This window comes from Eublepharis macularius, chromosome 19 (assembly GCF_028583425.1).
Source record: "Eublepharis macularius isolate TG4126 chromosome 19, MPM_Emac_v1.0, whole genome shotgun sequence".
In the NCBI taxonomy this organism is placed as follows: domain Eukaryota; kingdom Metazoa; phylum Chordata; class Lepidosauria; order Squamata; family Eublepharidae; genus Eublepharis; species Eublepharis macularius.
The window spans coordinates 19,961,626-19,974,737 of NC_072808.1; the positions used below are offsets into that span (position 1 = coordinate 19,961,626).

Consider the following 13,112-nt stretch of genomic DNA (forward strand, 5'->3'; position numbering starts at 1 on the left):
TGGGGGCTGCCAGGGAAGGGAAAGAGGAAACAGTGTGAGGAGAATAAAAGGGGGGAAGGAGATGCCCTCTGTGAGTCATGGCATCCCTGCTTGTAAGTTTTAGCCTCTTTGAAAATTCTCCATTTTCATGATGCTGCAAAAGCATTGTCCCCAATCCAGCTCTCATCATGCGTTCTTGCACACTTTATAAAAGTGCAGCTGGGAGGTGCGTAGACCCAGCTTGTGGCGTACCTGCAACTGTGCATTTGTTCCATCCTGGTGGCCCGGCAGCATCACGATAATTGTTTGGAGGCAGACTAACTTGTCCCAATAAGTGGCTTCAGGTCGGATGTTAGCTTAGGGTCTGAGTATCTTTTTAAAGTCATGACATGGTTCTCTGGGTTCTGTAACGGGGTTATATTGAAGGAAACATTGTCACAAGTGAGGAAGAAATGAAAATGTTGCCTGGTTGGGGGGGAGTGGCAATTTAAAGGGGAATTATTTGAGGAGTATGAAGGAGGGAAACAAGCCATTGAGGAAATAAATCTTAGAAGGAAATTAATTTGGGGGAAGGGTGAGTCATTATATATGAAGAAAATAAATTTTAGAAGGGTGCCTGGGAGAGACATAAATCTGCAAAGACAAATTGTTTAGCTGCATTGAAATCCAAGAACGTTAACTTAGCTGGTTTGTTGCTTAAGAAAATGAGAAAATTCTCCCTGGATCTGACTCCAAGTCCTTCTAGTCCAGGAGTTTTTCCCTCTGTCTACTTCTAATACCAGCCAGCCTTACGCCTTTGGAAGCTCCCAAAGAGGGCTAGAAAGGGAGGGCTATGTCTGGTTTTGAAAGGCACACTACCTCCCTATATGGAGGTTCCGTTCAACTATCATGACTGACATGTTGCTAAGTCTAGCCTCCATGGATCTGTCTACCCTTTTGAAAGCCATCATAAGAGAAGCAGCCATCACAACACCTAGGGAGAACAAATGCCATTGTTTTGTGAGGCTGCCTAAATCAATCTGGTGCCCTCACCAGTTTGAGTTCCTGAGAATCCTTCTGGTTACCGAAGGGGAGGTGAAATTGACAGATCCTTCAAGGAGGCAAAGATGAAATTAACAAACCCTCTGAGAAACGATCTCCGCCGGCTCTGACTTTTTAAACTACCCTCCATGTATTAAGGTGAAATTGACAGCCTTTGGCTCTGTCTTTTTAAACTACGCTTCCCGGCTAATATTGCATCTCCTTACACTTGAGCATCCCTGTGTAAGAGAGAGATTCTCAGGGCTGCTGCTGGTAGAGTCACTGTCACTGATTACTGGAACAATTCCATGAATCCTGTCTGTGGCTGGGAGATATGGAATGGTACAGTATAGCCCGATTTTGTCAGATGTTGGAAACTAAACAAAGTCAGTACTTGGATGGGCAAATGCCAAGGAAGCCTCTGCAGAGGAAGGCAATGGCAAAGTGCTTCTCACTTGCCTTAAAAGCCCTTTGCTGGGTTACCATAAATTGGTTGCCACTCAATTGCAGGCACATACATACATATCTGTGCCCCGGTGAGGTTTATGGCTAATTTTGTGGGGTCTTATGCTCTTCTTTTTAATAGTGTATGTGACAATTAGGATTCTAAAGGGGCCAGGAACCCCTGTGGGCTGTGTTTCAGTAGGAGCATCTTTCTCTTGAACTTCATTGCTTACATGGGTAGAGCTGGGGGAGGAGAAAGCAATTCCTTATGATAGTTGGTTTAAGTTCAGAGTAAGAATGTGTTAACACCTCCATACCTTAGCAGCTGACTGCAAAGTCCATGGGATGTGAACTTCCCCTTTAATTTTGTTTCCACAGCAACAATACAAGTATCCAGACCATTCATACACCAAGAATACTAAATTAAAGAAACATTTATTCATAATAGAAAATTATTTCATTTTTAGTTCCATATCGTCCATAAAGTTACCCAAAAGCGGGGCTTTTTTTCTGGGGAAAGAGGTGGGGGAACTCTCACCTGGGGCAACTCCTGGGAGGAGGTGGCATGCTTCTCACTACACGTATGTGCATGCTCCTGTGCTCCCATGCTCCATGGCGGGCCGCAATTCAGCCTGGATAAGGCAAAAATCAGCTCGGAATAGGCTGTTCCACCATGGGGGAGCACTCCCCTGCCCGGCAGTAGCCAGATCTGGGCTGTTTCGGGCACAAATTAGGTGAAAATGGGCACAAAATGGCCTGGATCAGCCTGGAACAGGCTGCTGCTGCGCAGGAGAGGACTCCCCCACCTGGCAGTGGCCAAAACCTGGCCATTTATGGCCTGATACGGGCCATTTTGGACCCAAGTTGGGCCAAAATGGGCCCGAAATGGCCCAAATCAATCTAGAACAGGCTGCCGCCGCACAGAGCAGCAAGCCCCCTCCCAGCAGCAGCCCAAACATTGCCGTATTGGGCCCAAAAGGGGCCCAAAATGGCCAGGATTGGGCCCAAAAGGGCCAAAATTGAGCCATTGTGGGGTGGGGAGTGTTCCTGGCAGAGGCCCGATCTTGGCCATTTCGGGCCCGATCCTGGCTGGCTGGGGGCCGAATTGGGCCCAAAATGGCCAAAAGGGGCCCAAAAGGGCCAGAACCAAGCCACTGCCAGGTTAGGGAGTATTCCCCTGCCCAGCAGAGGCCCAATCCTGGCCGTTTCGGGCCCAATCCTGGCCATTTCGGGCCCAAAATGGCCCCGGAATGGCACAGATTGAGCCCAAAATGGCCTGAAATGGGCCACTGCCAGGCGAGGGAACCTTCCCCCGCCTGGCAGCTGCCCAGTCTGGGTCATTTCAGGCCTGATCTGGGCTCAATCAGGCCCCAAATGGCCAAAACAGGCCATTTTAAAAATACCAATGTGACACCAATCACATGGGCATTTTATAGAGGTGCCAGAACACTGTTCTGGGGCGTTATAGTTCAAAAAAAGCCCTGCCCACAAGGGTTCTTTGAACCTTGATTCATCATCAGAGCAGAAAGCTGCAGAAAATTCACTCTGGGTCTTCTTTTTTCCCCTTCAGAATCAAAACTTGACCAATTCTGTATTTTATAATTGGAAGACCCTTTATAAAATAAAAACGTATCTGTTAAAAAATTTCATAAAAACCAAAAATAACAGTATCCTCAATCATAAACCACAGAAAAAATACAGTAACGAAAACTAGAAACAGAAGAGGAAAAGTGCAAATAAAGTATAGCAAACACAGGCGTAAGGACCCTATTTAATATCATGAACACACCTTTATGCGTATACATAAAACTCATACAGGAAACCCTTAATCCTTAAAGATGCATGTCACTACTCTAATTCATGTAAAGCAGTCAGAAAGGAATGATATGCAGCTTGTCCTTTCCCAAAGGACAGTTGATCAAGATGGGTAGCCGTGTTAGTCTGTCTGTAGCAGTAGAAAAGAGCAAGAATCCAGTAGCACCTAAAAGACTAACAAAATTTGTGGCAGGGTATGAGCTTTCGTGAGTAGCTGTGACTCACGAAAGCTCATACTCTACCACAAATTTTGTTAGTCTTATAGGTGCTACTGAACTCTTGGTCTTTTCTACTGCAAAGGAAAGTTGTCTCCCATCCCAAACCTTCCCTGACTTTGCTGCAAAGATTATCAAACCAGGGCTTATTCCACGTGGATATAGTTCCCTATGTAGCTCTCATTGCCGTTGCAAATGCAAAGTGTTCACAGGGTCAACACAGCATCCATATAGCAGATCTCTGTCCTTTTTTTGACACAGACCTATGCAGCTACCATTTGCCCCGACAAAAATCAGTAATTGCTAGATTGCTATATAGCCCTTTTCATTGCAGTGTTATAAGGGAAAAGGTGAAGAGTAGATCATTATAATTATAACATGTCAGTGGAATTGAACCCTTTCACTGTAAAACTTGTTACCAATGGAACATCTATAATGACATTTTTAAATTTTTCAGTAATGTAAGTCCTAATCCTACAAGAGGTTTTGTCTAACCCATAGGCACACGTGACACATCATCCTTTAGTGGCATAGTTTTAAAGGTGTCATAATTTAATCAAATTATGGTCCCTGAGGTATTCAAAACATTTAAATTCCATGACCATAGGCAAAATTGTGTATCTGCCCTTTGGGAAGTTCTCTCCTAGCTCCTGAAGAATCAATGTCCAAATGGAACCAAAGATCCTTTATGTATCCTACATGGAGTGGCATTTCACAGCCTGGATGTTTACATGACACATAATTGACAGCAAACCAGGTCAACTTCTCTTCCAATTATTTTGTTATAATATTTAACAAAGGCTGTCTTGGTGCCCATTGTGCCTGACTGACAACATGCTTAATCATTTTGTCAGGATAATATCTATCAAGGAAGTGTTGTCGAAGCTCATTTTAAAAATATTAGTGTCTCTCTCATGTGATGAATTCCTTTCTAGTCTTAAATTCTGCCCATAGGATAAATTATTACACAGTGGAGCTGAATGAAATGAAGAAAAATGCAAAAGTGAATTCCTGTCAGTTTGACAAAAACTCACAAAGATAAATCGTAACGGTCTTGAAAACCTTCCATATCCATATAAGAAAACATATTATTATTAAAATGACGCGAACAGCGGGATGAACTGTATTAATCCAAGTTCAAAAATGCTTAAACTAAAATCCAAAAGTCTAGTGGTGAAAACATTTTTTTAAATGTCATGTTTATATCACTTATAAAGTTATATCTCACCCCAAAACCAATTAGTCAAAGGAGCATATATCATCTGATCTTCCAAAAAGCCACAAACAACTTAACTATCCCAAGGAGAAAAGGATTGGCTGTTGCAACTTCTCTAATTTGGAAACAGAATTTTTCAGAAACAGCCTGTTAGTCCCTGGCAGTTAGGTCCCCCAAGTTTTCCACAGTTAACACACAGGTGTTCCAGTTGAAGCAACTTTATTAGAGATCCATTCAATACAAGGTGCATAGACAGTGGAAATTGGCAGAAGTGACGTATGTGGGGCTAGCAATGTTAGTTATAGGGAATCTTCCCACCTTTGGACAGAAGACCGTTAAAGGGGGGGGGGGGTTTGTAGTGAGACATTGTTTTAGAACAGATAGTGAGAAAGATGAACTTATCTTTGGTTCTCAGGAGGAGCACACCCTAGCTTAAGCTGGCTATCAAGGACACCGGCTCAGCGAAGCAAGAAAGTGAAAGTAAACGTTTGTAAGATAACCCCTTGGCACAGAGCAATAAAGCAATAAAGAACTTTCCACACTCTCAGAAGCCAGAGGCAGAACCCATATACATTCATGGCAGATATGCAGGGGCCATATATGACGTACTGGGGGAAAAACTCAGCTCAAATCTCCTTACCCTCAACTGATTTGTTGAAAACCAAAGGTAAAGGACCACAAGGGGTGAAACCCAGTGCTAAATTAAATTGGACTAGAGTACCAAAAAGCTTTTGAGCATTTAAAAACTTTGTTCACTTCTGAGCCTGTCCTACGCCACCCCGATGAGAATCGAAAGTTTGTTGTACAGGTAGATGTGAGCGACGTTGCCACGGGGGGAATTATTTTGCAAGCAGATGAGGCAGCTTGGTTGGACTTGGGGTCTTACACAGGGTGGTTTTCTTCCCAACCAGTGTGGCTACACCAGCTCCTTGCTATGGTCCCGCTGCTATTTTTTTGTCCTATCAGAGGTACTTTTGTGAAGCATACAAATCTTTTCAGATCTGGAGCATTACCACTTTCCGAGCAGGAGGCCTGGCTCCATCCATTAGCACGGAGAAAGAAGAACCTCTTTCGGCCAGCCGTCTGGTCAGGTAACTACAGGCTTGGGTTGCTTCTAAGCCAGGGCCACGCCAGCCAGTTTGGCATGTTCCATAAATTCATAAATTATGGAATTGCACCCCCCCTCCACCCCAGCTCCTCTCAAAGGCATTTCCCTACAGCAGGTCTGGGCATAATCAACTCCAGGAATTTCCATTCATGGATTCTGGTCTCTGCTCAAAATTTAACTGTTTCAGATTGGGACGCAAGGACAGTGTTTGGCAGACTCTCAACAACTTCCATTCTGTCTAAATCACAGTCCTGGGGCAGGGATGGCCTGGGATGTTTTCCACTGTGTGATCAGACAGACGTGTCCCAGGATATCTTGTGCAGCCACAGGTGACAATTCTCAGATTGTGTGTAGCTGTGAGCATCCCAAGAGGTGTGCCCTGCTAAGCAGAACAGAGACCTACTGTTTCTTTGGTACACCCTAGAATATTCCCATCCCACCTGCCCACTTCGGTTGTTTGTGCCATTGGCCACAGCCTGCACCTAGCAAACACAGTGGGGTGGATGCCTGCCACCTTCAGGTGCAGCTGTCCATTTTCTATCCTCTCTCCCACCTGGTGGGAGGGGAGGCGTCCCATGAAGCTCTACGGGCAGGGCTGCATCCTGCATCAGTATCTCAGCAAAGCTGCTGTGATTTACGGGCCCCCTCTCAACTGCACCTGTAAGCCATCATGTGGAAAGCCCAACTTACTCCATCAGTAGTAGTCGACAGGGGCAAGGGTTAATTCTTGTCCTCCAGCCTGTGGACCGGCAATCCCCCCCTCCCTCCCACTATTCCAAAGAAGATATAAATAAGAGGAAAGGAGTCCTCTTCCCTATAGAACTTGGCCAGCTAACTGAGGAAGGGATGGGCACAGCCCGGCTCTACTACACCCTCGCTCTTATCCTATTGCTTCAAATTGTTCCGTCCCAGCCTGTGGAAGGCAAAAGGATGCAGAATCCAGGTACCAGGATCAGAGACGTGCTACAGACGCCGCTAGGTATGACAACTCTCTTGGGAAACTGTAAGATGCTGATGTGCAAGAAGTGGACTTTGTCACACGTGTATGTATGCATGCATGTATGTTGTGTGTATGCACATGTATAAGGGGTGATTGTAGGCTAGGGGTGGCTACGGTGCTATTTGGGAAATGAAGAGCCTGGCTTCAGATCTCTGACCCTTTGTCTATTCCCTGGGTGACCCTAAGACACCCCCCCCCCACACACACACACACACAGGATTATCTTGACAGGGCTAACTTGACAGTGCCAAGAAGCTGTTTGGGTGGCAACATTTTGGGGGCACGAATCACCCTATGATCCAAGAGGGGCCCTCCAGGGCCCGTTGCGCAAAGGCTACCCCAGTTTGATTCTCCAGTCAGCCACCGGTGATGCCGGTATACTGTGCAAAGTACCCTTGTTGAGGTGAATATCCAGAAGCGTTTGGCGTAACTGCTGGGGTGGAGCAAGGCTCTCTCGAGGGGAGGCCTAGACAGAGCTTCAAAAATATATGAAGAAACCAGTTCCAAGAGTTGGACAAAGCTCAGTGTGTGCCTTTTTTTCAAGCATGGTGTCAGTCAGGTCAGGGAAGGATCCTGTTGGGTAGGCAGAGAGCAACCGACTGGTGAGATCTGGATCGAACGATCTGCTGAGCCACGGAGCTCACCAGGGAATCTTGAGTCTTCCCTCTCATGCAGGCTAAGCCATCTCATGGAGTTATGGGGTGTTTTGTTGTGGGGATAATAGCATACTTTGTAAACCACTCTGAGTGGGCATTAAGTTGTCCTGAAGGGCGGTATATAAATCGAATATTATTATTATTATAATAAAAGGGGAGGATAATCCTTTGGATGGTGCCTTGGATAGGGTTTCCAGCCTCCAGGTGGTGGCTGGAGATCTCCCAGAATTACAACTGATCTCTAGGTGACAGTGATCAGTTTCCCTGGACTAAATGGCTGCTTTGGAGGGTGGACTCTATGGCATTATACCATTCTGAGGCCCCTCCCCTCCTCAAATTCCACCCTCTCCAGGCTCCACCCCCCAAATCTCCAGGAATTTCCCAACTTTGACCTGGCAACCCTAGCCTTGGATGAATGGCAGGATAACAATGAAATGAAATGAAATAAGGGAGGTGTTTGAAGACAGCAGATTCTGTCCATGACATCTCCACTTAAAAGGATCAGGCAGTAGGAGATGTGAAAGATGACCTGAGAACCTGGAAAGCCACTGCAAGGCAGAATAGGCAGTCCAGACCACATGTGTCCCCTTTCCCTAAATGCCTTTCAAAGGCCCTTTGAAGGCCATCTGCTTTATCAACCACATACTGGAGACTTAGGATAAGGCAGGGGACAGCCTAAAGGGTCAGCTATTGCTCAGGCCCCAGGGGGAAGATCAAGTTGTTCTAAGGACTTCCTGCTTGGAGGGAGAGGGAGCAAGCGATTGGGAGGCGTTGCCAGCGAGAAGCCGGAGACTTTGGCAAGGAGGGACAGAAGAGCTCTCAGGACAAGTGGGGAGGGGCAAGGTTCTCAGGTAGCCTGAAAGGATTGGATGGTGTTGGCAAGAATGGAGTCACAGCTGAAAATTTTGAGTTTAAATTAGAATAGGTAAAGAGATCAGCAATATACGTTTGTATAATTAAATCGTTACTGGAGATGAAGATAGACAGTAAAGATAGAATGGTGGTAGAGAGTGCCCCCAAGTCATAGCTGACTTATGGCGACCCCTGGTGGGGTTTTCCTGGCAAGACTAACTGAGGTGGGTTGCCATTGCCTGCCTCTGCAGCCCTCGTCTTCTTTGGAGGTCTCCCATCCAATTACTAAACAACGCCAACCCTGCTTAACTTCTCATGCTCACCTGGGCTATCCAGGTCAGGGCAAAGGTAGAATAGAAACAGTGAAATAGAAGTGAAAAATCAAGAATATGTAAGGCAGGTCTACACAGATATGTGATCTATATGATTTGAATGATTTTAGTTTAGGTTCCTGTTAAAATATATATGTCTAATTTATGTTTTATGTAGAAAAATGAAGAATTAGATGATAGTAGATGACTTAGGTGATTATATGATTATACTTTTGAGTTTATAAACTGAAATAAAATTTATTTTAAAAAAAAGAATGGAGTCACAGCAGGAAGGCGCTGCTGGGCAGAGATGCCCCCAGTGCAATTTGCCGCCAAGAGCATGTGAATCAGCATGGAGAAAGCAGGCGGGCGCATCACCTCCTTGCGTGAGGGCTCTCACACCCTGCGGACCACTCCTTGGTCAGAGCTTCCAGTTACGGGGGACGGGGGATCACGTCTCCCTCTCCTTTCTTGCTGCCCAACTTCTTTACCACCCCTGTCAGGAGCCAAACTATCTATACTACATATTTTCTCCCATCATCACAGAACCTTGGGAACTGTAGTTTCAGGTGGGCAGCTGTGCTGGTATGCAGCAGAAGGTACCTAGCACCGTAAAGACCAACCAGATTTCCAGGGGAAAAGCTTTAGAGGGTCAGACTTATCTGATGTTAGGGAGCTTTGACTCTTGAAAGCCTGTGTGTGTGTGTAAAATGGAGCCCGGACTTCCTTGAGGTTTCCCATACAATTACTAACCAATGCTGAGCCATAGATGCAAATCCTGGGAATTGTATTTCTGCACGGGGGTGAGTGGGAAAGGGGCCAGGCATTGCCAACAGCCAGTTCTCAGCACTTTTAGCAAAACTGTATCCCCAGGATTCTTTAGAAGAAGCGAGGATAGTTGAGTTGGTATATAATGTACACAGCCTCATAATGTAGAAAGGGCCAAGGTCTTGTGGGTTTGGGGGACAAACTAAGCATTTTTAATGTGTTTGGCACATACAGCAATTTTTTTGCAACAAGTAACTCTATTTATTTATTTATTTATTTATGTCATTTATAGTCTGCCTTTCTCACTGAGACTCAAGGCAAGATTACAGCATGAGATTAGTACAATCAGTATCAAAGACATTTCCATATGCTATGCCATAAGGTAAATAAAAACAAGTTTACAAATATATAGCATTAGCAAGAATCCAATACAGAGTTGAAGAAATGCTGAAACAGAAGTAATTCTAGGACCGACATTAGACAACACAGAACTACCCAGTAGGATCATACTTGAAGCGCAGGCAGCACATACTTAAAGCAACAGACGTAAGGCAACATAGTGGAGTCTATGGTCCCCATCTCGCTAGTCAAGCATCTCTTTGAGACCTCCTCCCTAAAATATAGCCCTCCTAGCTGAGTAAAAATCCCTTTTGTATAATTCACTGTTGCGTTGTTTGCAGAAAGCCAGGAGAGTGGGGGCTCTCCCGGCCTTCTCAGGCAAGCCATTCTACTCTGAGGTAAGAACTGCTGTAGCACTGGTTCGAATCTCACGACTGCCACGAGCTCAGTAGGTGGCCTACCCAAGGCCCCCTACTGAGCTCATGGCAGTCGTGAGATTCAAACCAGTGAGCCACTCCTCTCAGCCCCAGCTCCACAGCTGTATTGTAGGGATAACACCACTAACTTGGTCACCGCTCTGGGTGGGGCACTAATCTGTCTAGAAGAGCGGTATATAAGCGCAGTTGTTGTAGTTGTTATTAAAGAGGGATCAGTTCCCTGAGCGTTACACCACCGATTCACTTTGAGTATTTTTTAATTTGGTAAGCAAAACAACCATCAGGCATGATGCTCCATCACAATGTAAAATGTTCTGAACTGTGAGTTACTAGAGCCTAGGGCGTTTCATAATCTTATGCTGGATGTTAATTAAAAGCTTTTAAAGTGGGTGAAGGCTGTCAGCTGCCATCCTCTGGCTTCAGATGAGCACATCCCCGTAGCAAAAGTCCATTTTTCTGTTCTTCCTGTTCCTGTTGCAGAATCCCGGTCTGCCAAAGGAGCGCCTTTGACCAGCGAAGGTCTTCAGGGCCGCCTTGTCAGCATCCCACCCAGATGGTCCCCCAGCCCGGCCAGGAACCGCCCAAGGCGGCACACGCGGGACAGACCCGAAGAACGGGAGTGCCACCTACAGAGTCTGTTGGTTCGCATCAAGGACCTGGGATTGGGCTACGACTCTGAGGAGACCATCCTCTTCAAGTACTGCAGTGGGAGCTGCCCCAAGGCCCGCAGTAACCACGACCTGACGCTGGCGCTCCTGCTGCAGAAGAGCGAGCTCCCAGCCTTGGGCGAACCCTGTTGCCGGCCCTCACACTACGAGGATGTGGCCTTTCTGGACGACAGCCACCAGTGGCACGAGGTGGAAAAGCTCTCTGCCTCTTCCTGCAGCTGTATGGGGTGATAGTTAACCATTTGGACTTTGTCCCATTGCACCCCTCAGCTTTGAGCAACCAATAGTAGCAGAGGTGGCCTCAAATGGAGTGCCTGCATACCCCCAGCTCGGTCCCTCTGAAAGATCCACAAGCTAGGGAGAGCCAAAAGGGATCTCCACAGACACTGCTGAACCCTATATCCACTGCTCTCTGATCCACTTCAGAGGACAGGATGCTGCTTGTTTGAGGGAATCCCAAAGGGAGTGGCTGGCCGCATGAGGGGGCGCATTGAGCAAGCTGACATACTTATGAATTATCTCTAACTTATTTATTTCTTCCCCTTAATATGGGGATAGACATCCCCCCTCTTATTTATTTGCTTATTTCTCTAGTTAAGAATGCCAGGGAGACGGGTCCCAGACTTGCCTTAAGAAAGAATGACTCATATGTACCTAGTGTTGCTGAGAAAAATAAAGACCGAGACACGATATCCAGCCCTGGGGAAGCTATCCATCACTGGGGAGCAGGCTTCCGGCTAACTGCACAGCGGCAAGGACAAGATCTGTCTACATTGGCCCTGACAGACAGACAGAGTCGTACTGGGACCCAGGCAAGGTTTGGAAGTCATATTTCAAGAGCGCCTCAATTCTCCCTCTACAACTTCTCATTCTTGTCTCAATGCCAAATAAAGAAAATAATTATCGAGTGGCTAAGTCATACCGAAGCACTGTGCGATTTTTAAAACAAATTAAACACAAACTTGAATTCTGAGGGGGGGGGAATGCACTTGGGGAAAGAAAACACAAAAGGTTTTTCAACCATCTCAACACTCAAAATGATGAGTGCAATTTGGATGGCAGCATGGGAAATTTAGAGGAAAAGAGAGAAAGCAAGATTAAGAAGATACAAAAAAACATATAGGGCACAGTTTAAAAGTATATTCTTTATTGCAGATGGGAGTAAAAAATGAGTTGCAGGCTTGAAAAAGTGGCAGTCTTTTTATCGTCCGAGGTGCCCCTCAAATTCTTCCCCCCAACTGACTCAAAGTCCATGAGTACACAGCCCCCACCCCCCAGTCCATAGTACCCTTTCCACGACCCTGTTGGTCTACTGCTGCATGAGATTAGATGCTAGACTAGATCCAGCAGGACGGCTCATCAGTTCTGCAACAATTTTAACCCTTTGCACATTCACCCAAGAGCCAAATCCCCTCTTTGGTTAATGCTGAGCTAGTTTGACTATCATCATCCTTTTCATTTAATGCAAACTCTTAAGCAGCCCCTCCGAAGCTCAAACTTCCTTGTGAAGCCCATTTTGAGGGGTAGCTGCATAACTCAGACAGCTGAAAGTTTATGCCACAGCACCAGACAGGTGAAACTGCCACACTAAAGCACCCAGCGCTGGATTGGAAGAAACGGATGGGGGAATTTTTAGCCATTTCCCTTACCCAATTATAGATTTCCCTATTCTTACTACAAGCCTGAGAAAACAACTCAAGGCATTTAAAAACTTGGTGATCATATAAGTAAAAAGTTTATTTCGAGATAAACCTTAACAAATTGTATGTTGACTGAAAGGTATAAATGTATTCTGTTGACACTCTATGCATTCAGTTACCAAAATTGAGTACATTAAAGTTTATCACAAAATACTTTTTACTTCTATGATCACCAAGTTTTTAAATGCCTTGAGTTGTTTTTTCAGACTTGCATTAAGAATGGGGACATCTATAATTGGTTAAGGAAAACGGTTAAAATTCTCCCCATCGGAAAAAATTCTTTTTCAGAAACTGCTCTGCATATTCAGATATGCAACACTGCATCTAATTCTGACTCTGTTCACACTGGTGAGCCACAAAGAAGCGGCTGTGCAGTTGCCCTTCTTGCCTCACTTCAGTTACAGGAGTGACGCCCCTCTGTTGATCTCACCTGTTATATGGTGAATGCAGTTCAGGAAACAGACAGGGAGCAGGTAAGCCGATGCCTTGACCTGGATAGCCCAGGACAGCTTGATCTCATCAGATCTTAAGAGCTAAGCAGGGTTGACTTTGGTTAGTAATTGGATGGGAGGCCTCCAATCAAG

The 13,112-nt window shown here is 45.7% G+C and overlaps 1 protein-coding gene across 1 annotated transcript in view; it reads left to right on the forward strand.

The window, feature by feature from the left end:
• The window catches only part of PSPN (persephin), a 30,307-nt gene extending 19,248 nt beyond the window's left edge, over positions 1 to 11,059 (forward strand). Inside the window, exon 3 of the mRNA XM_055003872.1 lies at positions 10,641 to 11,059. Within this exon, the coding sequence (XP_054859847.1) occupies positions 10,641 to 11,059 (419 nt within the window). The remainder of the gene's footprint in view (positions 1 to 10,640) is intronic.
• The last annotated feature ends 2,053 nt before the right edge of the window (positions 11,060 to 13,112 follow it).